This window comes from Microchirus variegatus, assembly GCF_963457635.1.
Source record: "Microchirus variegatus genome assembly, chromosome: 12".
Taxonomy (NCBI): domain Eukaryota; kingdom Metazoa; phylum Chordata; class Actinopteri; order Pleuronectiformes; family Soleidae; genus Microchirus; species Microchirus variegatus.
In genome coordinates, this window is record NC_139813.1 from 4,683,660 (window position 1) to 4,695,502 (window position 11,843).

General features: G+C 37.6%; 1 protein-coding gene across 5 annotated transcripts in view; it reads left to right on the forward strand.

The window, feature by feature from the left end:
- epha7 (eph receptor A7) overlaps nt 1–10,721 on the forward strand; it is a gene marked incomplete at its 3' end in the record, with an annotated part of 96,814 nt that extends 86,093 nt beyond the window's left edge. For 3 of the 5 annotated variants that reach the window (XM_083898774.1, XM_083898776.1, XM_083898777.1), the window contains exons 9-15: nt 209–394; nt 1,184–1,245; nt 1,465–1,674; nt 2,744–2,893; nt 7,113–7,306; nt 8,596–8,751; nt 10,607–10,721. In XM_083898774.1, coding sequence (XP_083754900.1) covers nt 209–394; nt 1,184–1,245; nt 1,465–1,674; nt 2,744–2,893; nt 7,113–7,306; nt 8,596–8,751; nt 10,607–10,721 — 1,073 coding nt within the window. Of the gene's footprint in view, nt 1–208; nt 395–1,183; nt 1,246–1,464; nt 1,679–2,635; nt 2,894–7,112; nt 7,307–8,595; nt 8,752–10,606 lie in introns of all 5 variants that reach the window. The other 2 variants (XM_083898775.1, XM_083898773.1) reach the window with 2 other exon arrangements.
- Nucleotides 10,722–11,843: the final 1,122 nt, after the last annotated feature.

The following is an 11,843-nucleotide window of genomic DNA, read 5'->3' on the forward strand; positions in this document are numbered from 1 at the left end:
CTATGCACCTGCTGCTCTTATAATAGGTCTTGGTTACACGCTCTTGAGTATAACAATATATCACTCACCAATTTGTATTCCAGCACAGCACCTCCTTTATCTCAAACTATAGACTTAATACATTTGTCACTTTGAAGTGCTTGATTTGTCTTTGTTTTTAACGTAGCACATCAATGCCTCACTCACACACGGTGTCATCCCTTTACAGGAGAGTTTGGGGAGGTGTGCAGTGGCCGACTGAAGCTGCCCGGAAAGCGTGACGTGTCGGCCGCGATCAAGACACTCAAAGTGGGCTACACAGAGAAGCAGAGGCGGGACTTCCTGTGCGAGGCCAGCATTATGGGACAGTTTGACCATCCCAATGTGGTTCATTTGGAAGGTGTTGTGACCAGAGGTAAACACACTGAAAGGCTGAGATGGGCATGTAAATTTAGGCCTGCTGCTAAGGATTTATTTTTTTTTTTTAATTATTATTTGATTAGCTGTTTGGTCCAGAAAATGTTGGCATATTGGTATGATACTCAGTATTTGTCCAATACAGGTCAACAATCAGTGGGTTATAAAAAGAAAAATTTCAAATGTGGTACCATCTGAAAACCCCTCAATGTCACATATATGCTTTTTTTAACAGACTTTTCACAAAGTCATGTGTGTTTTTTTTTAAAACGCTAACAGTTTAAAATGAATTAATTAATTTGATTGGTATCTGTATCACTATTAGTTTAAAATTGTGATGCTGATATCAGTATTATTGTATTGCACAAAAAAAGTGATATTAAGCGACATGAAACAAAAGCTTAAGCAATCAAAATAGTCTGCATTTATCTGATTACTTCTCAATTAATTGTTTCAGACGTACTAATTCAAATCCTAATAATCAGAGTATTTTAGCTTTGGGAGGTAAAAGCACTGTAGTCGAGGGGATGGGGGGGGGGGCATTATATCTGATTAAATCAGCCACAATCCCTGTTTTCATTTTCTCATTTAGGTGCTGTAATAAAGGCAGCAGATGGTAACTTTTAATTAAAAGCCAATGAACACGTGGCTAAAAATAACTTTTGGAAGCTGTTTCAGCACATTTATTTATTTTGCGTGCACTTTGTTAGCAAACTAAAATTCAGGTATCTTAATCATAGCCCCTTTTTTGTCCAACTCTTTGTCTTTCTCTTCTCTTTGTCTCCAGGGAAACCGGTTATGATTGTCATTGAGTACATGGAGAACGGCTCATTAGATGCTTTCCTCAGGGTACGTATCACCTCCGAAGCACACGAGGATCAAAGCAGCGTTTTTTTCTAACTTTACATTTTTCGAGAAAGAGCAGGCAGTCGGTCAGCAGGAGGATCTGCGCGTGGCATAAATATCATAAATCTTGTGCTAGAGCTGCCGCAGTGCTGTGACCTACATTTTCCCCCCTCACGGTCAGCAAAGATGCCTGACCCACCTGTGCTTCTCTGTGCCGTGCAGAAACATGATGGTCAGTTCACAGTTATCCAGTTGGTGGGGATGCTGCGGGGCGTAGCGGCGGGGATGAGGTATCTCTCCGATATGGGATACGTCCATCGAGATCTGGCTGCGCGAAACATCCTCGTCAACAGCAATCTCGTATGCAAAGTGTCCGACTTTGGCCTGTCGCGGGTGATCGACGACGATCCAGAGGCCGTCTACACAACAACTGTGAGTCACTAAGAGCACTTTCTCTTTCCACACCGAGGCCACTCACAATTCCTAAATCATCATGAAAAAAGGACAAGAATGCAATTGAATGCCCTCGTAGTCTGCACCTCATGCATTTAAGTTACAAAGTTTGAATAAAACAACCTTTATCAAGAGTTTTAAAGGTCATAACCAATGTTTGCGACCCCCATCAAGGGACAAACAAACACAACAAACATGTTGCAATTGCATTGCACAATGTTTTTATTATTAATAAAACCATCAGACTATGAATCTGGCCTTGGTCTGGATTGGTCTGTAGATCTGTAAAATCAGTATGATATCTGACAAGTCAGTTTATTCTATATTGGCACCTGATATCAGATTGGATCAGGCCCATCTCTGGAAAAGCTAACTAATAATTTGCAAATGCTCTATAATCCAGTCACAAGCCATTAGGAAGACCCCTGATATCACTGAGGTTGTAACAAAAGGATTGTTTAATCATACATTAACCATACCTTAAACTACACTAGAATCATAGGCTTCAACAGTAGCCAGACCCAATTACAATACTTTAGAGGAAAATTAAATAAATAAATAAATATATAAATAAAAGCACTAGATTTAGAAGAAAATTAAAGTTAAACTTTAAACAAGCAGCTGAAACACATCATACAAAAAGATTACTGAGATTATTCCTGAGATATGAGTACATTTCCATGCAATCTGTATTTATAACACTTCTTTAATGTTTCATGGGGAGTTTCTCAATCAAAGAAATGAGGACATACTACTTGTTAAAAAACATTAACATGAACAAAGTATCTAGAATAAAAAATTGAAATATGTGTCCAGACTCTCTCAGATGAAAAATACACTGTTGTTTTTAAATCATTAACATCATTTTAAATAAATTGACTTTTGTTTTGACCCCGTGTTTAATCGCAGAACTCTTCGCTGATTCACATTTTAGGGGAAGGGGATTCAATTCAAGATTCAAGATGCTTTATTTATCCCGAGGGAAATTATGCAAGATGTACTGAATTTGATATTTAATCCAGCCACTGACCTGCATTTTACTGAACAGGGCGGCAAAATCCCTGTGCGATGGACGGCGCCAGAAGCCATCCAGTATCGTAAATTCACCTCCGCCAGTGACGTGTGGAGTTATGGTATTGTCATGTGGGAGGTGATGTCCTATGGAGAACGGCCTTACTGGGACATGTCCAATCAAGACGTGAGTTACTGCCTGATTGTAAAAGTACTAACACAACAGTGTTGCCACTGAGTCGGTGGACAACAGACCATAAAGTAGAAACTAGCTGAAGACATGAAAGAAATACTGTATTGCTGTGTACCATTTACAGCCGAACTCGGAATATACACATTAGGATTGAGTTAGTATTGGGGTTATGGAATATTTTGTGATCTTTTAAGTTCCAATCTATTAAATTCTCATAGCTTGACCCGTACAAACTTTAGTTTCAGTAGTCAGTTACTTTCATCATCAAACAAACAGATTGTCAGATATTCATATGATTATTGATTATTCCTATAGCGCTAACTGTAATTTATATTAAAAAAAATAATAATAATAATAATTTGTCAATAGATTAATTCAACAATAGATTAATACATTTTAAAGGCAAATCATTTAAAAAGAAAAAAAAGCTATTACTTGTAGCTCTGTCATGTGAGTCTTGGGTTTCTTTGGTTTCTTTAGAATCTCAAATATCAAAATACTTAATAATTATTGACTAACAAATACATACTAGTATAAAGAATGGTAGAAAATGAATTTTGGTCTCACCTGATTTTTACTGCCGAAACTAACTCAGGATAATGAAAAGAGTAAGGATACAAGATTGTCCGACATTCTACTCTAATTATCCGTAATGAAGTCATCTCAGTGAAACTTAGAAAATCACAGTCTGCGTTTTTCTTTGAGGTTTTCGTGCAGGACCCTCATGACTACAGCTCAGTGGGGTTAGTAAACTTGGCTTTAATTAGTTCAAGAAGTCTCTGTCTTTTTATTCTTGCAGTGCACATTTATTGGAAGGAAAAGCTGCTGAAATGTGAATGGCATAAAAAAGCACTCCCAACAACACGGGTTTGATGGTGCTATTATATGTAACTTGTCATGCAGATTTAAATTCCACTTCAAAATGACTTACTGCATTTGGAAACAGTGAGAGTGTGCATATTTAGAAGTTTATCCAGCATTTACTGAACTGTAGTGGATGTGTAGAATCAGTTCTGATGTTAAAGCAGCACTACACAAACAAACAGATGGTGTCATCATTCTTAGTTCAACATCAAGTGCAAACACTTTCAGAGTCGTCTGGAGCTTTAGGTGAGATTTGTAAAGTGTTAAGAAATATTCCCAGGTGATGTCAGCAACTTGGCTTTGGCATTAAGATGGTGTACGATATTAGACGTTTAAACTTAAAGTGCGATTGCATGAAAGGTACTGAATTTCCGTGTTGTCTTGTAAACTGCTCACTCCCCACACTGAAGTCCAGAGAGAAAATCAATGATTTTACATCACATCACACAGGAGTTGCTTCTGCCTCCAACAGTAACTTCAAAGTGGTTATTTTGTGGCTTAAATGTTTGAGATTATTCCTTTGGATTGAGTGAGGTGACACAAACTTAGCCAATGATGCAGAAGTAGACCCACAATTCATGTGTTCCAGCAAGTTTAAAACAATGATTTTCACTATGGAACTTGGCATGGGAGAGTGAGTGCCTTACAAAATTTAGTTTCCAGTTCAAAGAGGCAAGATAATTACAATGAATTGGCAAATACTAGGGTGGCAATCAATCGCCATAATCAATCTGCATTATCATAATTGGATGAACCAAAAAAACTGACTGAACTATGTTCAGTGACTGCAATGCATTACAGGAAGTGTCGGGGAAGTCGGCCCTGTTCTCCCATTGTATACACCAACTGCTTTCTGAATTAATGAAATAAAAGTGGGTTTATGTCAGAACATTGACCACCTTACTGCATCTTGCTTATTCAATAGCTTAGAAACAACATATTCATTTAAAAGTTATTTGATTTGTTACAAAAACATTGAGTCCGTTAGCTTATATGGGGTTTGAGCAGCGAACATGCTAATGTTGTTAGCAGCATACATGCAGCGCAGTGTATGTCCTCAATAATAAATACTGTTTTATTCATTTACACTGGGGGCTCAACCAGGATATATTGCACTACTGCGAGGAAGTAGAACACATCGTTACAGTAAACAATGAGACCGATGGTTCTTGGACGTAAACTCTGAATAAACAGAAATAATAGTGGTGAATCGAAAAAAAATTTCGACTTATTCGTCAACTACCAAAATAATTGTTAGTTGCAGCCCTGGTTATTGGCCGAGTGTCAGTACCTCATACAACCACACAAAACATTAAAAAAGAATTTCACGGAAACTCTGTGTCAAAAACTGGAGAAATGAGGTGTGATATGGCATCGGTGATGTAATGACTTTAGAGCTGATTCCATTCTACCAATGAAATCCTTCTCTGGTAGAAGGATTTGTTGCGTTTATTCTGCTCACTTCTTCCTTGAAAGGGAATTAGCTTAGATCATTCTTGTTGTATGGTCAGCATTGCAATTATTGCACATAATTTACGTTGGATGAATTAAAAAAAGAAAGAAAAAAACTAAACCTAAAGTGAACTAAATCACTTTTGCTTAAATATAAACACACCACACCACAAATGCTGGCCAACTCCCATTTAGGAAGTCTGAACGCACCCAGACCACTTACAGCCTGTTCTTATCATCAGACTCTTGACACAGTTTGATTGATGGTAGAAAGCAACAGATTCTGGCCTTTAGGATTCCTGCATGGCGTCCAGTGTTCACTACCCCACAACACAGGGGGGCGAAACATAATTAAGATTCTACGAGCCTCCAAAGCAGTGGCCTGCTGATTGAACAGTCCAATGTTAGAAATGCTAAAATGCTAAATGCTATGTCTGGATGCTGAAATAATGTATGTGGTGGTTTGCCACTGCACAACTTGGCAGACATCAATGTCAGAAAATGTTTGCACTTTGTCAAGTTGTCTGCAAACATCCTCCGGGGATGTTGGAAGAACATGATTTGCATTTTTCCCCAACACTTTCGCTGTTTTGACACCTTTTCCCCTCCATGACTCATTGTTGTATGAGAGGTCCTGACAGGAATAGCTAATGAATATACAGTGTTCAGAAACACACGGCTCCTCATCCATACGAAATAGGAAAAAGGGAGGAAGAGGTTCCAATGAAAGTGTGGGCTGCACTTACTTTTTTTGTGCTATTGACTTTTAAAGGACTTGGGAATGATTCTCAGCAAAACAACTCTGTCTGCACTATTCCATATAGTACCTTGGTAAATATCTGCAAACAGTTTCACTGTTGAGATGTGACTAACAGTGTGCACAGGCAATAAACAAGCAGTTTACCTATGTAAATGACTATTGCAGTGGAAGCTTTGGCTTCATTTACATTCAGATTTTCTCTAGGACGATCATTATGGGTTGTTTTAAAACTTGTCCAAAGTGAAATTTATTGTGTTTCTCATTTGGACTCTGTTGTGAAACAAACAAAAAAAAAAACAACCAACACACATCTCAGCAATCAAACTGCTGAATTAAAGTTCAACATAACTGAAAACAAGGCCAGGATTCTCAATAGAGCTTGTTGGCATTGGAATGATACAGAACTGCCTGACATTTCTCAATGAAGAAGTATCTTTTAGCAGTGTTTTTGTAGGGAAATAGAAATAGGGACCATTAGCAATAGCATTAGCATGAGTCAGACATGACCTGCTCGGTATCTGTTTGGTATATTGGTGTAGTTTTAAGAAATGATCACAAACATGTTGCTCGTCGACTACCTCTCAGCAATCTGGCTAATTTGAATAACTACAAACAACGTCTGTTGCACACATGCATCTGAAACACTTCATGCTGATGTTAAATAGGTTTAGGTTGAGCTGAGAGTATAAGGTTAGTTTTAGGTTCAAAACAAAGGCTGATATTAAGTTTTTACATTTAAACCAAAGCTGATACTTAGTTTAAGTTGATACTAAAATGTTACTTTCAGGTTCAAACCAAATGCTGCTATTTAACAGTTGGGGTTAAGATGACATGTAAAGGTTAGGTTTAAACCCAAGGCTGTAGTCTAAAGAGTCGGCTTTATGCTAATTCTAAAAGGCTAAACTAAGCCTTGTAGAATCACCATATGCTATTCTGTATAATAGTAAAGGGTTAGGGTTAACCAAAGGCTGATAGCAAAGTTATTATGGCAGGAGTAATACATCAGTTAGGGTTATAATTAAAGGTTATGGCTGGGGATTAGGGGTTTAGTGTAATAAACATTGATACAAGAGGTTTGGGATTTAGGATGATCGTAAATGCTGGCATTAATGATCTGTTTATTTTTGCATTCTCCAGGTCATTAAGGCGATAGAGGAGGGCTACCGTCTTCCAGCCCCCATGGACTGTCCGCCTGGCTTGCATCAGCTAATGCTGGACTGCTGGCAGAAAGACAGAGCAGAGCGTCCCAAATTCGATCAGATAGTCGGCATCCTTGATAAGATGATCCGTAACCCTAACACCTTAAAAACCCCGGTGGGAACGTGTACAAGGTGAGGAAATAAAGCCCAGACTGACATTGTGAAATGAAGAATTTAAACTTTTTTTTATTTTTTTACTGCATTAGCGGATGATCCAAAGTGTCCAGTGCATGATTTAGTCTCTGTAGTTCACAGATGAAAGATAAATCCTCAGGGATCGATACCCCAAAGCAGCTTCCATGGCTTTATGGTCAATAGCTGGGGCTTTTAAATCAATCTCTATAATGAGTTCCTGGTACGTTAAAGTGCAGCAGGGACTCCAGACCTCGCTCTGACGCCTGTCAAATGAATTCTATTTGCAGTCAGAACATACTTTCACGAGGTGAGATTAAGACCGGGAGGTTATAGCTGGTTAGAAAAGCACTTTGCTATAAGGAGACAGTGTGGGGCGAACGTATACGGCAGTTGAAATTATATTGAACAAAAAAAATTTCCCGTGGCAGAAAGGTGACATGTGACTGTATCTATTTGTTAAGATTGTGTTGACTGATGCTCTATTTGTTGCACCTTTGGACAACTTTGGTTATAGCTTTATCTCATCTCTAAGGACTGAGCCAAAACAATATTGGTCTGATACAGGACAAAGTCACTGGGTCAAATATTGGGGGAAAGAAAACTATCCTAAATTTCACAGTAATGCTTGACTAAGCACAAACTTTAAAAATACTACTTTATTTGCTACTTTGTTCTCTATTTATTTCACAGATGAAGCTTTATGGTTTTTTTTTTAATGGCTGGTAAATCGGTAATAGACAAGATGCAAATGCAATTTAAAAATTTACTATGTTCATAACAATATGTTAAATGTGCCCACATTATTAATTTAAATATTGCAAATACCTTTTTGGAAATGAGTGTCAAAAACTATTCAAGTAAAATATTAAAATTTGCCAAATTGTCATTCAGCGTAATGGTCTGCACTTGTTACCTTAACATTTAAACATTTAAATAAGTGTCTTTCCATATTAAAATGAGTGTTGGCAGTGTAATACTACTGAAGATACAAGGACAATGTGTTGTTTTTCCTGAATAAATGCAGTAGAAGTTGGAGACATTTGTCTCAAATGTCTCCAACTTCTACTGCCTAAATGTAGTGATTTCAAAGATGTTGTCTGTATTGGCATATACTCAAGGTTGTGATATTGATATCACTAGCGATTGGTATTGGACAAAGTAAACTGGGATTGAGGCATCTTTAGCCTCCAGTTTTATTGTTTTTTGGGGTTTTTTGTTTTAGTAAAATGTTTCCTACCCACACACACACAAACTGACGTCAACATCTTCCTGTGCTCATCCCGCAGACCAATTAGTCCACTGTTAGATCAGAACACACCAGACTTTACCGCTTTCCGCTCGGTGGGAGAGTGGCTGGAAGCCATCAAGATGGAGCGATACAGAGACAACTTCACAGCGGCTGGCTACACTTCCCTGGAATCTGTGGCCAGGATGTCAATCGAGTGAGTAGATATGCAGCCCTCCAGGGTTCAAGCATCAGCAGAGAACATTAATGCACATCCATGTTTCCGCTGTGATCTCAATTACACTTTCCTTCCACCCAAACCTAGTTAAAGTCAAAATCTACTTTCTTGCAATTTACGTTCAAGCGCGGTTTTGGCTGACTTGGGAGTTTCTGTAACTCACTGTAAATATTCATATAATTTGCCTGGACCTTCATTTACTGCATGTGCAGAGAGGTGTCCTTTATTTGGCCTTTATTTTAATTGTGCACTTGTTATGATACATTATAGTCATAAACGTATTACACAACTAGGCAGTATTAAACAGAGAGGCCCCTGACTAGATTATAAAATTATAGTAATAACATTTAGTCAGGGGCCTCTCTGTTTATTGATTCTCCTGTGCCACCTGTTTTAATGTGCTCATAATGCAAACTGAACACTTTCCTCTATGTTTACATGTTATGCTGATAAAATAGTGTAGCCAGAAAAGGCAGGTTATTCTCACTACAATATTAGTCCGTAAATTGTCCAATATCAATGAAAGTCAATTAAATATTTTTGTGTTGTTTGAAATTAAAATGCGTTTACAGAACATGGCTTAAAGGAGCACATTTGGCAATTTGGTCGGGTTGTTTTGTTTGTTTGCTCAAATGAAAATACAGTGAAGAAATTATTAGAATTAAATGGTGTGAAGTTTGTCTTTAAATATAGAAATGATATAACTCATTGTTATTGTACGTACATAAACTCCACGAACCCAAACTCTACCTAATCACCAGTTTGCTTTTGCAACTTTTGTTTACATAAGGTACATTTTCTTCATTTCATTATATCAGTGTAGTGAAACGCAGGTGCTCAAAATATACCAATAATAATAATGCAAGCATATATCACTAACACGTAACATAGCAAAAAATAGAGATAAATGCAAAATAACATAATAGAAGCAATGTTCAGCTGTATAGCTGTTTCAATATTAGACTTTGATTACATGCTTTTCTTTGGTGAAAATAATATAATAATGTCAAAAGAAAAAATATTTTTTAGGAAAATTCAGTTTAATTAATTAAAAAAACACAATAACACAACACGCACAACACAATAAAATAAACATAAAAACACATGCCATATGAGGCTGAAACTGACTGAAAAACGTAACATTTAATTAACCAATTAATTCAGCTAAAAGAATTACTCATTTAACTGCAGTATTATTACTATGTTCATTTGCTCAGCAGTGTGTGAAAGCCACGTTTAGCTTCACCCAAATATTTTTTTTCACTTTTTTTAGAAATGGCAAGGTTACAGTACATTTGTGTTTTTTTTCCTATAACTGTCCTGGAGTGTTTTTCAATTTTGTTTAGTTTGAACATTTTTTAAAGATAACCTGTCACAGTGTAAAATGAAAATTGTTCTTAAATCTGTCTCACATCCCTCATCAATATAAAAGATCCTCACAAAGTGTGTTCCTGTCCAAGGCTGCATTACTTTGCATTATTGTTCATTCTTATTTGATGAGAACATGTGAAAATCCAAATTTCAACATGAATCCATACTGTGATCTTTTTAAAAAGAGCTGCCTTCCAGATCTCAACATGTCTCCACTCGATAAAATGTTCCGTGCGAGTAAGAAATGAAAAGACTAAGATCACTAAAGATCAAAGTTTTCTTTGTTGTCAATTCATAATTTATGTTTAAAACTATAAGGATGTGATTGAAAAAGCAAACGTGTGTGTTCAGCTGCCTGTTTTTGTTCCATTCCTTTCCTCACAACAATGAAAATCCTGATGAACTGTAAATCTCTCTGGTTTTTGTCCCGGTGCACTGATGGATGTGTCCTCCTCTCTTGCAGCGACGTGATGAGCTTGGGGATCACACTGGTGGGCCATCAGAAGAAGATCATGAGCAGCATACAGACCGCGAGAGCCCAAATGCTGCACCTTCACGGCACTGGTGTCCAGGTGTGACTAGGATGGGCCTCCACCTCGGGCAGGGGCAGAAAAAAACTCACACGGAATGGAGCAGCGTCCTGGACGTGACCAGGATCTTCAAAGCAAACAGACATCTGTCATGTCTGTCTCTTCCGGCTGTGTCCGGAGTGAAATCATTCCTTTGTTCCTCAGTGAAGGATTGTGGTGCGAGTCTTTAGAGGGCAGTAAAGAGAGGAGAAGGGCGACAAAGACAAAAAAACAACAAAAAAAACTACCTGGACGAGACTCTTATTTGTTCTTTCTTTGTTTTTACAAACTCAACCACATATCAAATTGGACACGAGTTTGATGCTGTTTCTTTCACGGATTTTCTTTGAAAAGAACAAAAAAAACATCTAGTCTATTTGCCATCTTTGTTTTTTTCTGATTGGTTCACTTAGTTTTTATAGTGACATTTTAATTATTTTTTGCTCTTATATCTGTACTTGACAACAGGGTAAAACTTCTCTTTCATCCAAAACAGAGGGAAAAACACTTTAGGTGTGAATCCTGAGCTCTCCCTCTTTGAACTGAGGCAAACTGAACCGTGTGAACTGTTTGCAGTGGTTTGTGTTTCCGTGCTACACCTCATGTGCTTGTACACAGCCGGGAGTTAGGGAGCATTTGACGTGGCTTTCAGTTTTTTTTTTTTTGTAGAGGAGTTTTCCCCATGAGTGCAACACTTGCTCTTCGAATCACCAGACTTGTTTGTTTTTTGCTTTTCCTGTTTGTTTGTTGATTTTTATTTAATTTTTTTTAATAAGAGTAGCAATATCCTTTTGTCTTAGTGTTCACCACAGGAAAACCGTGACTCGGTTATTGAGTAGAATGTTTTAGCACTGTTTGAAAGATTGTACTGAAATTGAAGCCAACACTTATTGTTTTGCCGTCATTTTGCCTGAAATGTTGCACACAGGAATTTGTAAGGGTGAATCCAACAAAGGTGTAGACGTAATACTGCCTTAAATATGTTTAATGATGAATTATTGCCACTATTTTAGGCACTTCAGTGGTGATGCTTTCTGCAGTTCATTTAGAGGGTGAACAAGCTCCCTGTGTGTTTGTGTTTAGTTTTTCTCTCTCTCTGGACACAGTTTTAAGGGTTAGACATATTCTGCA